This window comes from Ictalurus furcatus, chromosome 1 (assembly GCF_023375685.1).
Source record: "Ictalurus furcatus strain D&B chromosome 1, Billie_1.0, whole genome shotgun sequence".
In the NCBI taxonomy this organism is placed as follows: domain Eukaryota; kingdom Metazoa; phylum Chordata; class Actinopteri; order Siluriformes; family Ictaluridae; genus Ictalurus; species Ictalurus furcatus.
The window spans coordinates 14,461,059-14,478,232 of NC_071255.1; the positions used below are offsets into that span (position 1 = coordinate 14,461,059).

At 37.9% G+C, this 17,174-nt stretch overlaps 1 protein-coding gene across 1 annotated transcript in view; it reads right to left on the bottom strand.

Annotated features, from left to right (window-relative positions):
• chn2 (chimerin 2) overlaps positions 1–17,174 on the bottom strand; it is a 45,130-nt gene that overhangs the window by 20,323 nt on the left and 7,633 nt on the right. Inside the window, exons 2-5 of the mRNA XM_053627862.1 lie at positions 11,349–11,387; positions 3,587–3,642; positions 3,185–3,216; positions 962–1,075 (exon numbers count right to left, since the gene is read on the bottom strand). Coding sequence (XP_053483837.1) covers positions 962–1,075; positions 3,185–3,216; positions 3,587–3,642; positions 11,349–11,387 — 241 coding nt within the window. The remainder of the gene's footprint in view (positions 1–961; positions 1,076–3,184; positions 3,217–3,586; positions 3,643–11,348; positions 11,388–17,174) is intronic.

A 17,174-nucleotide genomic window follows, 5' to 3' on the forward strand; every position in this document is an offset into this window, starting at 1 on the left:
ATCCAAGGGACCCTCGTAACCTTGGGGAATTTGGCAAGAGGAATAAGCCAAAATTGAACCACAATGATGCAAAAATCTAATTACTTCTTACTGTAGAGGTCTCAAAGCTGTAATTGCCAACAACAGCTTTGCAACAAAGTACTGATGTTAATTTGTGGTGTCTGAATACTTTTTTCCCCTCTATCAACTTCATTTTTTAAACATATCTTCAATGTCTATGATAATCATAAAAGGTACGCTTATAAGATCTTTAATGACTATGAATACATACCTTTTGGATTATATTTCAAGTACAAAGTCAAAAGATATTTGGCCTCATTTATAATTTGTGTAAACCTAGTTTGTAAATCAAACTAAGAATTTTCACCTGATTTTTCCAAAACGTTGAATTTCTTTGTAATTGCATGTGTATGTTGAGGGCTGGAAACAGGAAATGACCATTAAATGGTGTAAGAAAAGAAAAGGCAGAAAGACAGCATTTCTTTTGTTATAATTGGATGACTAGTTTTACTTGTCTTAATGTGTTGGCATTTGACATATTTTTTAATTAATGCCAATAATATAAAATGACTGAGCTTCACAAAATTGTCGTCCCTGACCTAATGAACTAGCCTGAGGATGTGTTTTTGATAGGGACTCCAAAGCAGATGGAAGTTGCACTTTATAACGGTATCTGCTAAATGCTGTAAATGTACAAAACAAGCAATTTAAACTTGACAGTATATTCCATATATAAAACTTCAGTAACCCATGCAAATGATGTAATGTGAAGTTGACCAAATACACAATTTACACAAACTCAAGAGCACAAGTAGGATATATACATTTACTTTCCCCAAAAATTACTGGATTTAATGCATACCAAATTTCTTGTGTAAATGTGGGTGTATATATGTGGTATCTCAATGAACATACGTCTTTGTGTACATCTGTTCAAGGGTGTGTATGTGTGAGCACATACCTTAATGCGAGTGTAAAAGTTCCTGGCTGCCGTTGGCTCTCTCTGATGAGGTAAGCCCCCTCAGCTCCATCAAGAAGCTCATCTGCCTGCTCTCTAGAGATCAGCCCATGGAACCTGCACCGAGAACCAACCCAAACACAATCACATTTCCTTACACACAAATACACTCACTTGATCACACACACTTGATCACACACTTGTTTCATTTGGGTCAAGAGCAGTTCTTGTGGAACAATTACTATTGTTGCCTGGGACACTGTGTGGATCAGTACAGAGAAGACATTTTCACTCACTGACTGAATGTTTCACATGCGATGCACATGTGCGAGTCACTCAGAATGTACAAACACTATTCATTAATAAACTCCGACAGTAGAGGTTCTGCTACCAGCTTTCCCAAGCCGTATTCATATCATATCATAACATATCTGATGCTTACAGGCGGCTCAGATATAGTCTGGATTGCCTTTTATAAATTGCACTATATAAAAAGAAGCATGCTGTGTTTCCTATGGCAACAGTATGATTGTCTAAGTGCACAAACCTTAATTCACACCTGACGCAAAATACGGTCGGAAACAACACAGGTCACTGATGTGACACAGTGGGACAGTATACAAGGTGCACATTTGTGTTTATTCTGGTTTCCTCTGTTGGTATAATGAGTACCTTTAAAATAAAATAAAAAACCTGTGCTCTGTAACTACAGTTCACACAATAATCACACTGTTGTACACTGAAACGTTAAACTTTTTCACATCATACATTCCCATCTGAAACGATTGGAAATGCAAGGCCAGTTCATTTGTTTTCGCTATAGACTGAAGCCATTTGGGTTTGAGATCAAAAGATGAATATGAGAAGAGAGTTTAAAAATTCAGCTTTTATTTCCTGGTGTTTATATATAGATGTGTTAAACAACATTGAACTTAGCACATTTTGTATCAGCCCACTCAATTTGTAGGTAAGCAAAAATACTGGAACATGTGACTGACAGGTATTTCTTGTTACCCAGGTATGTCCTTTTAGAACATGAACACCGCTCTGAACATCTAATTTTGGTTTCAGCCTGCAGTTTCACCTGTGAAGACTGCATTTGTTGTTAAAAAGGATAAGCCAACATAAAGATCTGAGAGCTGTCTATGGGAGATACACAAAGCCATTTTGAAGCTGAGAAAAGAGGAAACATCAATCAGAGGCATTGCATAAACATTGGGCATAGCCAATACAACAATTTGGAATGTCCTGAAAATCAGTGGCATCAGTGAAATGTGTGAAATCAGTGAAAATCAGATAAGAGCCGTCACACTGCAATAAAAAGTGCTGATATTCTACCCTGCAGACATTCACGTTAAAGACACTGTTGAAGGCGTTAGGCCTGAGTGTAATTCATCCATCCATCCATCCATCTTTTGATCTCAGACCCCAATGGCTTTGGTGAATAGAACAAACAAATGAATTGGCCTTGCTGTTCCAGTAGTTTCTTAGAGAACTGTATGCAGTAGGAACTGAAAGTTTGTGATCTGATTTAAAATCTATAAAGTTTATGTGAATGTGAAAATGAAACAGACGTGGCGTGCAGGACAATCGGGGTTGTGTTTTTACGCATGAAACTCTCACAGAACTGGTGTGTACAGAAACTATTTGTGGTTAAGATGCAATCTAGTCTGTGAGACTGACCTTTAATCGGCTTTTAGCTGTTCTATCATTAGTAAATCACTGAACTTTTTTCTCATTAATTCCTCAGGACCTCTGCATTTGCCTGATATCAGTAACTTTGACCCCTATCCTGTTGCATTCTGTGATCGTAAGTTATGAGCTGGTAGATTTTAATACATATTTTTAATATATTATCCAAGTCTCAGCACTTATGACAACTAACTAACTAAAAGACAATTTTTTAGATGACCAAAAAAGCTTGTAAAACACAATATATTCAATTGAACATGTTTTTTTCAATTACGTGCCGAACTAATTTGTGATCAAAATGTGAAAGAGAATCTCATAATACTAAAATGATGGCATCTTCGTCAGCCCCCGCTCTCTCTTTCTCTCTCTCTCTTTATCTCTCTGTCTTATTCATATTTCCTCATATTAACACCCACATATTCAGACTCTTGCAAGACATCGATTTCCACTTATAGCAGACGTGTCTCACCCGCACTCTGCATGTCAATCTGGGAAAGAGATAAGGAAGTAAAAATAATAAAGCAACACACTCACTCTCGGCCATAGTACTTGGGCCTGCTCTTGATCTGGGAAAAAAAATAATAATAAAACAGACAGAAAGAGAAAAACTGAACTGGTGAAGTCAAACAGGTTTCTAACTCCCAGTAAACACTTTCCTAAATCTCATCTTGCATAGGCATGTCTCTACAAATCCAGCTTATGCTCAGTAACGGCTTCAAATGAAAGGCTGGGCGCACAGTAACCGCGGATATTAATTATATCCAGTAACATCCACTATATCATTACAGTTATTGAGTAAATCTAGTTCATATATAAAATACTGACATAAGAATGAAGTGTCTACTGATGAACATAGTTATTTATGGATTATAAACTCCATAAACTATTATACAGGTTGGATTTCATGATTTATGAACATCACTATACTTTACTGACCTCCTGTGGGCATGTTATTCTCTTTGGTCTGGGCGCCTCCTGCTGTAGCTGGTACACTATGACACACACACACACACACACACACACACACACACACACACACATTTAGTTTCTAAATATAACTGTAAGATTAAGTTATTGGACATTTCTGTCATTCTAAAAATGTCAGTTAAGAGACATTACACTTCAATAGAAAGTGCTGATATTCTACCATGCATTCATGTTGAAGACAGTGTTGAAGGCATTAGGCTTGTGTGTTATGATTTTAATCATCATCTTTACACAATATTACATTGTCACAATATCCAGTGATCTTTACCTCAATTATATTACCAGACCTGCCAACCTTTTAGCTCTGCAATTTAACATCCAAGTATGCCTCTATGCATTATAGGTCAAAAACGAATGAGAAGAGGAGTATTTTTCTCCCAGATAAATGGGAGATTAGCCAGTCAACACACTAATCTGGAATAATTTGCACAAATGTTTTGAACTCGATGATATTAACCGACACCACATGGAAGCCCCGCCCATTTCCCCACATCACTCATGCTCTTGAATGTACTCGATGCCTCAACGTACATCACACATCACTCATGCTCTTGAATGTACTTGATGTATGATGCCTTTGCTTTCTGGCAAGGTAAATGGAGAAGAACATCAAGTAACTATATTTATTAGGGATGCCACTGAAAATGGTCCTTTCGTTTTTTGGCTGAAAGAAAAAAAAAAGGACAAAATGTTCACCTAAACAGATTATAACCCCAATTCCGAAAAAGTTGGGACAGTATGGAAAATGCAAAAAAAAACTAACAAAGAGTCATTTGAAAATTCAGTACACCCTGTACTATAATGAAAACACATTATTAACACATTATTTGATGTTTTACTTTGTGAATTTAATTGATTTGTGAAAATATACACACATTTCAAATCTGATGACTGCAACACATTCCAAAAACGTTGGGACAGTCGCCTGTTTATCACTGTGTAACATCAGCTTTTCTTTTAATAACACTTTGTTTGGTGCTGAAGACACCAGTTGGTTAAGTTTAGCAAGCGTAATTTTCCCCGATTCATCCATTATGCATTTCTTCAGCTGTGCAACTGTACAGGGCCTTTGTTGCCTTATTTTGCACTTCATAATGTGCCACACATTCTCAATCAGAGACAGGTCAGGACTGCAGGCAGGCCATGCTAGCACCTGCACTCTCTGCTTACGCAACCATGCGCTTGTAATCCGGGCAGAATGTGGTTTGGTGTTGTCCTGCTCTGGATGGCAGCATATGTTGCTCCAAAATGTGTACATATCTTTCTGCATTAATGATGCCCTCACAGATGTGCAAATTACCCATGTCATGGGCACTGACACACACCCATACCATGACAGACCCTGCCTTCTGGACCTGACTCTGATAACAGCTTGGATGGTCCTTTTCCTCTTTGGCCCTGTTTTGAACTATTTGAAATGTCGGACCACAAAACATGATTCCACTGTGGTACTGTCTATCTCAGATGAGACCGAGCCCAGAGCAGTGGGCGGTGCTTCTGGACAGTGTTGATGTATGGCTTCTGCTTTGCATAGTAAAGCCTTAACTTGGATCTGTGGATGCAGTGGGGAATGGCATTGACTGAAAAGGTTTACCAAAGTATTCCCGAGCCCATGTCAGGATATCAATTACAGACACATGACTGTTTTTAAGACAGTGCCGTCTGAGGGATCGGAGATCACGCGTATTCAGAAGTGGTTTTCGGCCTTGCCCTTTACGCACCAAGATTTGACCAGATTCCTTAAACCTTTTAATTATATTGTGCACTGTAGAAGGTGAAATGCCACAAATCCTACTGATTTGTCTTTGGGGAATGTTGTTCTCAAAGTGTTGATTATTCGCTGACGCATCTGTTGGCAGATTGGCGAGCCTCGACCCGTCCTTGCTCTTGAAGGACTAGGCTTTTTTGGAGACTCCTTATATACTATGATTAGATGATTGCTTCACCTGTTTCACATCACCTTCATATTTCAACATGTCACATCGCTATTAGTCCTAAATTGCCCCTGTCCCAACTTTTTTGGAACGTGTTGCATGCATCAATTTCAAAATAAACATTTACCTTAAAAAAAAAAAGCTGTGCAATTGATTAGGTAAAACATCAAATACCTTGTCTTTACATGTTTTTTTGCTTAAATACAAGTCAAAGTACATTTACAAATCACTCCTCTTTGTTTTCATTAACATTTTCCATACTGTCCCAACTTTTTCGGAATAGGCATACAACAAAGTGTCAAATCTAACATTTTACAAATAATGTTAATGGTGATTATAATTAGAAAGTGATAAAATACACAGGGGTTATTTTTGTTTGTTTTATTTTTCTCACCTGTGACACATTCAGCAGCAGCATCAACAGTGAAAATGTCGGCCATTTAGACATTAGACAACCATTTTGTAAAAGGGTGATAAATTGAAAACTTACTGTTTTTCAGGGGTTTTTTTTTTTTTTTTTTTTTTAGTGTTTAATGAACATTACTGCAGAATCACCTAGATATCCACCATATATTTTAACAATTTCTGCGGGCAGAAAGCAGTTCCCGACTGTAATATTATTATGCACACCCTACTCACCCTAAACTTGACATGGTGGAAATGCTCATTTCCTGTCATTTTCAGATACTGTTTCATCTTTAAAATTAAATCATTTATTGTCATTAAAAAAAAAAAAAAGTCGGTAGTAAACATGTCTAGAATGCTTACAAATATTTGTCCTATTTCCTGCAACCCAATAGTTACTTGCACTTTTAGCATGCACTGCATCTTACTGTCCAGTAACTGTGTTGTCGTTCTGCTTTTTCCTTTTAATTCACCACTAAGTGCAATGTTTAAACCGGGAACAGTGTATGATTTCACAATGCCAGTAGTCTATCTATTGCAGTCTCTCTCCCTCTAACACAAAAGACTATAAATCACAATGGATTATATGAGAGTGATTATTTCAGTGCAGAATGCCTTCAGCCACAAGCAGCACATTTATTTATTAATCCTCCTTGCTGGAACTCAGAGGTAGACCAGCATATGCTGTCGGCACAACAAGGCAAGCAAATGGATATGGATTATGCATGTGCACTTGGGCATGCTGGTAAAATCACTAAAAAATGAACTGCACTAGAGACGTTGATGGATCAGGGCTAACAATGAGTCAATCACAGAACAGAGCAGATCGATGTTTCAGGTTAAGAAGTTACCATTTCTTTTCTCGGTCTAATTATAAAATAATTGTTAACTTAACTATTAAAGGTTAACACCAGTTAATGATCAACGTTGGAACAAAACTTCCGTAGTTATAGATCACATATTATAAAATTTCAGGTGTTTTCAAGTGAGTATATCTATTATATTTCTCCAGTTGTTGCTTATTAAGAGAAACCTCATCTGTTTTGGTATTTATGTATAGTTTTATTTGACTTTTTGTTAAAATTAATTTTTGTATATGCTTATTTGTGTACTTATATTTATTTTCACTCATCTTTTATTTTATCCTGTGCATTCTAGTACATTACTTTTTAACATTTCATTTTTACTACTTTATTGTACAACACTTTGAGCTAGCACATGTATTTAAAGTGCACTATAAAAAAGTTTATTATATTATTATTACTGTTAAGTAACAGTGGCACATAAGAGCAGCCTGACTGTATGGACTGATCAGGATGTAAAAATAGCAGCAGATGCCCCGGGGCACTTGAGGGTGATATGGGCTAGAAGTGTCCTTGATGACTTCATTAGAGAAACAGGCTCTCCTGGACAGCAACGTGGTCTTCAGGACCTGTGGCAGATTTGCCATGTGGGGTGCAGGAAGGCATCCGACTGTGTGTTTTTGTCAGGGACACTAAGGACAAGCAGTGAAGCCTGGACAACATCCAGTAAACATGGTACGAACAGGGCCAAGTCAGAGTGTGGTGCGGAGATGCACACACACTACCATGATGGACTCAAAAGAAGATAGAAGAGTATGTTCAATGCACCAACCACATTGCAATGCGGTATCTGCTAATAGGAATGAGGAGCTATAAGATGGATTGGCATGTTCCTTGATAAGAATGACAAAGATAGCTCTTGGCTATGGGCTCTTGTTTTAATTCATTAAGTATTTACGTGGCCATATACGATTTCTCAGCTGTTCTAAAACACAATATACTGAAGAAAACTTTCTTGTGTTACATTGCTGGTCAAAAGTTTGATCACAGCTTAATCACTATTGCTGCCAGACCAAACAAAATGGAACCGATTAGCATTTAAATAAGGAAACCTAAATCTTTGTGGAACTTTTAACTAATCATTCTCAGATCCTAATGCGACTCTACACAAGTGTGTTATTAAATCAGTTAAGCCTATAGATACAAAAACTCAAACACTGCTAGTAGGAACCCACGGGCTACAAGTAGCTAATTAGAGTGATAAAGTTTTAGCCTTTTCTGATTAGCTGTAGATCATTTCTCAATTCGCTAACCATTTAATAGTAAACATTTTCAAAATTTTTAATATTTAAAATAAGGTCCTTTTTTTTTAAAAGAGGCTATTTTTTCTAAAAAAAAAAAAAAAAAAAAAAAAAAAAGAAAACAAAAAAAAGAGGCAATGTATGTATGTGGATGGATAGTTGCCAGCTAGCACTATTTCTGATTTTACAATTCTAATATTTAAAATAATTTAAACATTGCACCTGTAGTGCATTTTAGACACACTGGGAGTGGCGTAACATGACAAAGCGACCAGATGACATTTTCTATTTAAAGACTGTTTCACAAATCATATACTAATGTAATAAATAGCAGGGCAAATAGTCTACCCTCTATGGGAACAGGTAACCTACAATATAAAAAATTATCTTGTAAGTTAGGTAGTTACTGTAATTAATATTTTTCACAGTAATGTTAATGATACTGTATATTTTATTGTGTTAATACTATATAGACTCAGTGGTGTTAAAGTACTGTAACTATACAGTAAGTTCCTCTAATACATTATAATCTGCCAGTGCTGTAAATATTTTCCCAGAATAACACACACATGCTGCAGTATCATGCTGTAAAATATAGTTAAAGTATTATATTATTTTTAACATAGCAAATCACAAGAACAAGTCTGAACAAGAACAGACAGCAACGCACTACACACATACCATTCACACACAATTATTTCCCACAATAAACCTATTTTCAGCATGAAGACAACTGATTTTGGTGATGTGAAGTTAGCTAGTAGGGGCGTAATGAAACACAAAATGCAACATGATACAATACAGTGTTGTCTCGATATGACAGACTTTCGACTCCACAAAAATAAGCATTTCCTGAACATTTTCATTTGATGAAAACATTCAAAATCAGTATAGGAGCATAAGAACTGAAGAACACTGACTGAACACTTTATTAGGAACACCTGTACACCTACTCATTCATGCACTTATCTAATCAGTCAATCATGTGGCAGCAGTGCAATGCATAAAATCATGCAGATTCAGTTAATGTTCACATCAACCATCAGAATGGGGTAAAATGTGAACTCAGTGATTTTAGCCGGAAGGGATGGTTTGAGTATTTCTATAACTGCTGATCTCCTGAGATTTTCATGCACAACAGTCTCTAGGGTTTAATCAGAATGTTGCAATAAATTAAAAAAAACATCCAGTGAGTGGCACTTCTGAGGATGGAAACACCATGTTGATGGGAGAGGTCAATGCAGAATGGCCAGAATGGTTTGAGCTGACAGAAAGGCTACAGTAACTCAGATAACCTCTCCATACAATTATGGTGAGCAAAAAAAAAAAGCATCTCAGAATGACAACATGCCGAATCTTGAGGCGGATGGACTACAACAGCAGAAGACCAGCAGAAGAAGTTTCCACTTCTGTCAGCCAAGAACAGAAAGCTGAGGCTGCAGTGGGCACAGACTCTCCAAATCTGGACAGGTGAAGACTGGAAAAACGTAGCCTGGTCTGATGAATCCTGATTTTTGAGGCACAGACTTTGGTAGGTACGGTATGGTAGGGTCAAACTTAGCCACCAACAGCATGAATCCATGGACCCAACCTGCCTTATGCCAACAGTCCAGGCTGGTGGAGGTGGTGTAATGGTGTGGGGAATGTTTTCTTGGCACACTTTGGACTCATTAATACCAATAAATCGTTGCATGAATGCCACAGCCTGTTTGAGTATTGTTGCTGACCATGTGCATCCCTTCATGGCCACAATTTACCATGTTCTAATGGCTACTTCCAGCGTGATAATGCACCATGTCACAAAGCAAAATTTGTCTCAAACTGGTTTCATGAACATGACAATGAGTTCAGTGTTCTTCAGTGGCCTTCCCAGTCACCGGATCTGAATCCAATAGAACACCTTTGGGATGAGGCAGAACGGGAGAATGAAAGTGCACCTGAAAAATCTGAGGAATTGCGTGATGCAATCATGTCAACACAGACCAGAATCTCAAAGGAATGTTTCCAACATCTTGTGGAATCCATGCCATGAAGAATCGAGGCTGTTTTGAGAGCAAAGTGAGGCCCTACCCAGTATTAGTATAGTGTTCCTAATAAAGTGTTCGGTGAGTGTATATAATAATAGTATATTAATTAAAGTATAATAATTGAAACTTAATAGTGACACAGCATTTGCATGATCTATTCAGATGCTCAGTAGGATATAATGAAACAAAAGTTGTGCATTCAATGTAACAAATTTCAACATGGCAAGTTTTCACTGATGAGACTCACAAAGGGACTGAAGCACAGGAATTTTTCCCATACTGTTGTTAGCCAGTTGCGCCCATGCAGCTCTCTGTAGCCCTAGATGCGTGTTTGAATCGTGCATTCTCTGCTACCGAATAAACGAAAAATTCCGTATCGCCGTGATTTCTTTAGCCTGGACTAAATCAGCAAAGAAAGGCTGAATACAGGAGAATGTTTGTTATGCAGGCATGCGTTGTTTCCTTTTATGTCTAGTTTTAAAGAGCTACACGGAAGGGTGATGTCAGTACAGATGTGTGGATGTGGGGTATTAGACACTTAACTGTATCACTTTGATCCACTACTCACTGGCCATCAGCGTTGTAAGTTACCGGGAAGGGCTGGGAAAGAGCTCCCAAACACCAGTCTTTAAAGATTTGCCATTGCCTGAAGGCATTGCTGTTTTACTCCAGATAGTACTGTTCTCTAAAAATGCTTTAATGTTAGAATATTGACTTTTGATATTCAGAGTGCTTAGGGGAAGCATGTTTCTTTAAATCTCACCAGCTTCTCCTGATTCGAGATAAGAAAGAAGTGACTTTTTCAGAGGAGGTATTGTGGGCTTGATTAAGTTGAAATTTTTAATCCACCTCACATAATATAAACAGCATTTTATAATAGCTTGCTTTATCATTAAGCTCCTACTACTGTTGTAGTTTGTGCAGCAATAGCGCACTAACCAGGAAAACCCTCTCGAGAAGTACTGTGAGGAGAAACCCCCCCCCCATAGTAGAACAGTAATTTTCTAGTAATACAATTTTTCATTGTGGGATGTAGCTGCTATAACATTGTACGACGTCACAAATTTCTAGGCTGTTACGAGTACCTCCAGTGAATTTCAGAAGTTGGCATCTGTGCTCGGGTATGGATTTGAGTCATTTCAACAGCTTAGGTACTTGACAGAGAAAATAAACAAATACTCAAATTCCTAAGGTGGGGGTGGGGTTTAATCTCAGAAAATTTGCAGACATTTCACACTTACAGTAGGATTTCCATATTGGTGGCTGGTAGTCCTCAGGATCTGTAAAACATGAAACAGAAAATAAAACAAGTCAATATGGTTGCATGTCCAGATACAAGTCTATATAAGTGGGTGTTGAAATACAGTTCCATCACCATCTCATTCCCATTTCATCATGTCACTGGCATATTTAGTGTCAGTGGAGAGATAGGGAGGGTGCTTCAAGGTTATTACGTTGTTTCATTAGTGTGAGTTACTCTGTGCTCAAGCAACCGTTAGCAGTCGCACACCTCCACCAATCCCATCTCCAATCCCTCAGGGAGCACCACGGTTTAATGCTGAATCTATTTAGTCTTCATACTCAAGGAGAATCGATATACACCCATCCAGTCATCAACACACTCACCCCTACGCAGCTAAACACACCGAATGCTCCACCACTTACCCATACTAATACACATCATCCATAATGATGTCATGAACGTGCATGTGCAAAGAGCAGTGCAAACCAAATTAGCAGAACAGCTGACAATGCAAAATTAATCAAATCAATTCACACATTAGTAGGAGTTTGGTAATTGTCTGCCTATTAGAGTGCAAAAATGGGTTTCATAAAAGACTCTTGATGGGGTTAAAGAATTTGCAGTAAAACTAGGGGAAAAAAATTACTTAATGCAATTCAAAATCCCTTCACAGTATAAATCTATACAACTAAATATCAGAGAAATACAGGTTTCAGTTTTCACTGCACGCAGTCACAGAATCTTTTCAAGCTGTGATGAAGAAATGATATGGCATTCCCCCTTAAGGGTTAGAACCCTTTAGTATTTAACAGACTAGATGGCTTGCTGGGAATGTATGTCAGAGGAATTTTCTAACAGATGTATTCTCTCAAAAAAAAAAAAAAAAAAAAAAAAAGGCGGTCCATCCAGGGTGTGTTCCCACATTGTGCCGTGTTCCGGGATCCACTGCAACCCTGACCAGAATAAAGCGCTTACTGACACTGAATGAATGAATACATGGCTACTAAGTCACTGCAAGGTCAATTTGTCACTGTAAATGGGAAATGTTGGTCAATCTAAACTAAAATATCAACTCCTTTACACATTTATGTGCTCTGGGCGTTCAAAGTCATTACTGAACCTAGAAATCATTTACTGTAGATTACAACGGTAAACGTATTGCACGGTGTTATTAACACACAGTAGCAAGCATTGAAATATGAACTCATGCTATATACATAGATATGGATAGATGGAAAAATGAAAAATAGCAGAACAAGCACATAATAGGACAAAAACAAACTCAGGACATTATGCAATAAACTCATAAATGGAAAGATGACATGAACAAGCATGTAATCTAAAGCATGACATATACATATATATAGCTACACATATACATACATACATATATACACACACACTCTTCATTCATCAACAGATACTGTCTCCAATAACACTGCACTTAGTACTACCTGTCCATTGACTTGACTGATCTGTACAAAACATGTAGGCATATTACGACCATTCCTAAATAGCTAGCCTACAGCTAAGCATCTGTCAGCACCCACAATTCCTTGCAGACTGAGCATGTGCATAGAGGTCATTTCCATGGAATTTCTGAATAAGGTGTTTACATGCAACAAATTTCCAATTAAAACAGGTACATTCCAGGGGTGGGAATCAGAATCTGGGGAATCAGAATATTGTATTAATCTGAATCAGATTACATGGCTCAATACTGATTAGAATACTGCCAAATTCTGATTAATACTGGAATATTGATGTGCATGTAAATATAGTCACTGTGTCTGCCCTTTATGAGGTAGACCTCCTTCGTTTCTCACCACCAAAGGGCAGAATAACACACAGCATTAATTAAATAATTTTATTTCAGTACAAGGAAATATTATACAGAGGAGAAAAAAGTCAAACATGTAGCAAGACACATTTCTTCATATTCTAACTTTTCTATTTCCCAATTTAACTGTTTTTTTTATGGTTCATGAGGATTTAGAAGACTTTATTCTTCCTAGAAAAGACTTTAAAGAAGCATCCTTTCGCAATGTGCAAACGTAAAAAGATTCATTTACCTTTACAACTCTTTCTGAACACACGGACAAAATCTCCACATTAGTACTCATTCAGTAATCTACAGTGCCCTCCACTAATATTGGCACCCTTGGTAAATATGAAGAAAAGCAAAGAAGCAACGAATGCTGTGAAAAATTTTATTTATTGTTTAACTTTATGATCTTTTGTTCAAATAATTCACAAAAATACTCTGCTCTCCCCAGACTCGAAACCCATAGAAAACCTGTGGGATGAACTGAAGAGGAGAGTCCACCAGTGTGGACCTTGAAATGTGAAGGATCTGGAGAGATTCTGTATGGAGGAATGGTCTCAGATCCCTTGCCATGTATTTTCCAACCTCATCCGGTATTATCAGAGAAGACTCAGAGCTGTTATCTTGGCAAAGGGAGGTAGCACAAATTAATGACTAAAATGGTGCCAATAACTGTTACATATTTAACAAAGATATTTTTTTTGATAAACCTGTGTTGTGTTTGCAATTGTTTGATATCAATTTGATATCAGAGTATTTTTGATACAAAAAAATCAAAAGGTTAAACAATATAGACAATTTCTAAAATGATTTTATTTACCAAGGGTGCCAATATTAGTGGAGGGCACTGAATGTAGTATAGTAATTACATGAAATTACATGAAATCTTGCATTTCTTGTACACTGCTGCTTTTTGATTTCGTCCTCTGCTTCTTTGTGCTGGTTCCAACAAAAACAAGATCAAGATTTTCCTCAACTCTAAATGGAAAATAGGGTGTTTTCACACTTGCCCCAAATACTTGAGTCCGCACCCAGGACCAATTCTCATAGTCGCAGGTTTGCTTTCACACAGAAGAACCCTTCTGTTCTTTTTAAACCCTGGATCAAGTGCACAGTTATAAACAATGCTTTTGTGCATGCAGGTTCGCAAAATGGTACTAGGTTCACCTGTTTGTTTAAAAAATAAAATGTATTTCCTTTGTTACAAACACTCAAGCAGTGAAGAACAGGGCTTGTTGGGTGAATGGCATGTCATCATGCAGGAATACTTGCAAATGAGGAGCAGTGCTTATATAAAAAACATTTTAGCCTCTCACCACAAGGATGAGCTACATTGCTCCAGGCCTATGAAAGTCTGGTTTTATAAATCATTAAGGCATTCTGTCTCCTCTGCTGACCGTAACAACCTTTTCCACACCACCACAAAACTTGCAACAGGAAGCAATGTGACTAGATGAACCAATCACATTACTCAGCATGAAGCTCAGAGTGCAGATAGCTTATACACCTGATGTGGACCACAACACAGTTCAGAGGAAGCGAAGACAAGACCACCATTTTCAAGATGAAAACATTCAGCTGTCTAGACTACTCCTGGGCTCAAAGGCAGCTTTCACACTTTCATACCAAACATACCAAATTCTCAGTGCAAATGAGAAATGAGCAAACTTAATATGGATTTAAAAAAATGACTGGCATTCGATTCGACTGGCATGTGCGTCAAACATGAGAACAGCTAAAAGGTCTCATTTACCAACACACAACACTGCAAAAGACCGTGAAAAACATTTTCATGTAATTGAAATTTCACCAATTCAAGTAGTTTTCCACAAAAAACGCCCCCAAAAAAACAAATTTTGTAAAAATAAAAACGTGGCATAGAGTTGGCCGCAACAACTGCAAAAAATAGATAATCTGAGTACAGGCTACACTGGACCTCCACCATAATTGACTTACACTCATTACTGAACAGGGCAAACTGTTCTTACATATTGAATATTGAATGTCAGCGATTATAAAATATATAATAGCCATTAAGTATGTACAATAAATATGTGAAACATGTACAAACAGGATTTCTTGTTCTGCCCCTGAAAAGTTGCACACGATTGGCTGTTCGATGCAAAACACACTGTGATTATTCTTAGCCTCATTGACTACGTTTACATGGACAGCAGTAATCTAATTATTGACCTTATTCTGAATAAGACAATATTGTGATTAAGGTGTTTACATGAGTCGCTTTTAGGAGATTCCTTTCATGTTCCTGTTTTACATGTTGTAGAACACAGATCGATTAATGTCATTACATCCTCACACCACGCCGTCCGACGTTCCCTCCAGAATTTCACGTATCGACATACAGTTCATCTTCGTTATGGTAGCGTATAGCATTTTGGGTGTTTCATTTTTAATTTTATGAAAGCTTCAAGTGCAGTTAATTATTTTTCATGCTATACGTGCAAATAGACGACTGCTTGAAGCCTTGAGCTGCGTTCGATGCATCTACATACATGTATTTCTCCTACTATATAGTAGGTAAGTACGTGGTTTCGGACGCAGCCGTGCTCTCTTGTTTGCCGTCAAACGGTTGAGCACTGCGGTGTGTGTACGTGTCCTGTCACAAAATGCGGTGAAAAGTCCCACACGATGTTAATAATGTGATTAAGGTGTGTACATGTCTGTAAAACACGTCGATAATGCGACTAAAACAGGAATACTCCACATGTCTTAATTCGATTTGTGTTTACTTCGAGTATGACTTTAGCCGGATTAAGGTCATCAATAACCGCTGTTTACATGGTAGTTTCTTAATCAGAGTATTGTCTCAATCGGGTTAATATCGGATTATTGTTGTCCATGTAAACGTAGTGAGTGTCTAAAGCTTGATTGGCAGAGAAATTTGTTAATGAATGTCATTAGACAAGTTAACCACAGCTGCATTTGTTAGGTTTTGTTTAGTCTCGCAAGCTGGACCTCTAGAGAGTCTGGTGTGTTTTGTCAATAAATGTGGCAGATAACCAGCCACAAACCTTGTCCAGCAGCCTTTCGGCAAACATGCAAGATTATCTTGTTTACTCAGCAGTGAGTGTACCACACAAAACTCTATCTTGGTCCAAAAAGCCCACACACATATGTATACACGGAAGTGTGGAAAAGTCGATCAGCCTTCAAGGTTCTGTAGGTTGTGGCCAAAAAATGTTTCCAGTGGGTGGAGGGTCTGAGGCTGTGAGTAAAGTGTGAACTTCATTAGAATCCCAGACTAGTTTAAATCTGCTTTGTGAAACGGCCTCCTGATGTTCTGTGCTTGTGCGCTGGTCTCTGTGGATTCATGTCTTATTTCAGGCTGGATGTCTTACTCTTGTCAGCACTTTCAAGTTGCAGCCAGTCAGCACTTTTCCCCACTGTATTTCCTACACAATCAAACACTGAGCACATATACAATTACCCCCCCCCCCCCCAAACACACACACACAAACCAGAAACATTCTAAGTTTAACCAGAACCATGCTGTTTTATCCAAAATCAACCAGCCACACACACTACACCACATGCCAACACCTTCAAAGCAACAAATGGTTTGTGAATGAAAAGTCAGCACACTGTAAGTTTGGTAGATTTTTTTCAGCCAGCTAGAGTTTTCTATCATGTTAATGATTAGCTATGCCAGCAGTTGGGTCATAGTGCATTCCTTATGCATGAAATATCTCCCCAAACACGTCACCTCTAGTCTGGGAGAGTGAGACGAAAGAAACCATCCAGCACGTTTTCAAATACATGCTTACAGCAGCATACTAACCACATGGCTCTGTCATGCTAAATGTGCAGACGCTCAGACATGTCTAAATTAGGAGTCACATATGGCTTGTAGCATAGCTAGGATTTGAGCCTGAATCTCCTGCTAAGCAGAGCTTTTAGCCAGTAAGGGGACTAGGGAAGACAGCGATACAAGTGCATTTATTGCCTCAATAATGATACAGATTTAACCCCAGGTCAGTC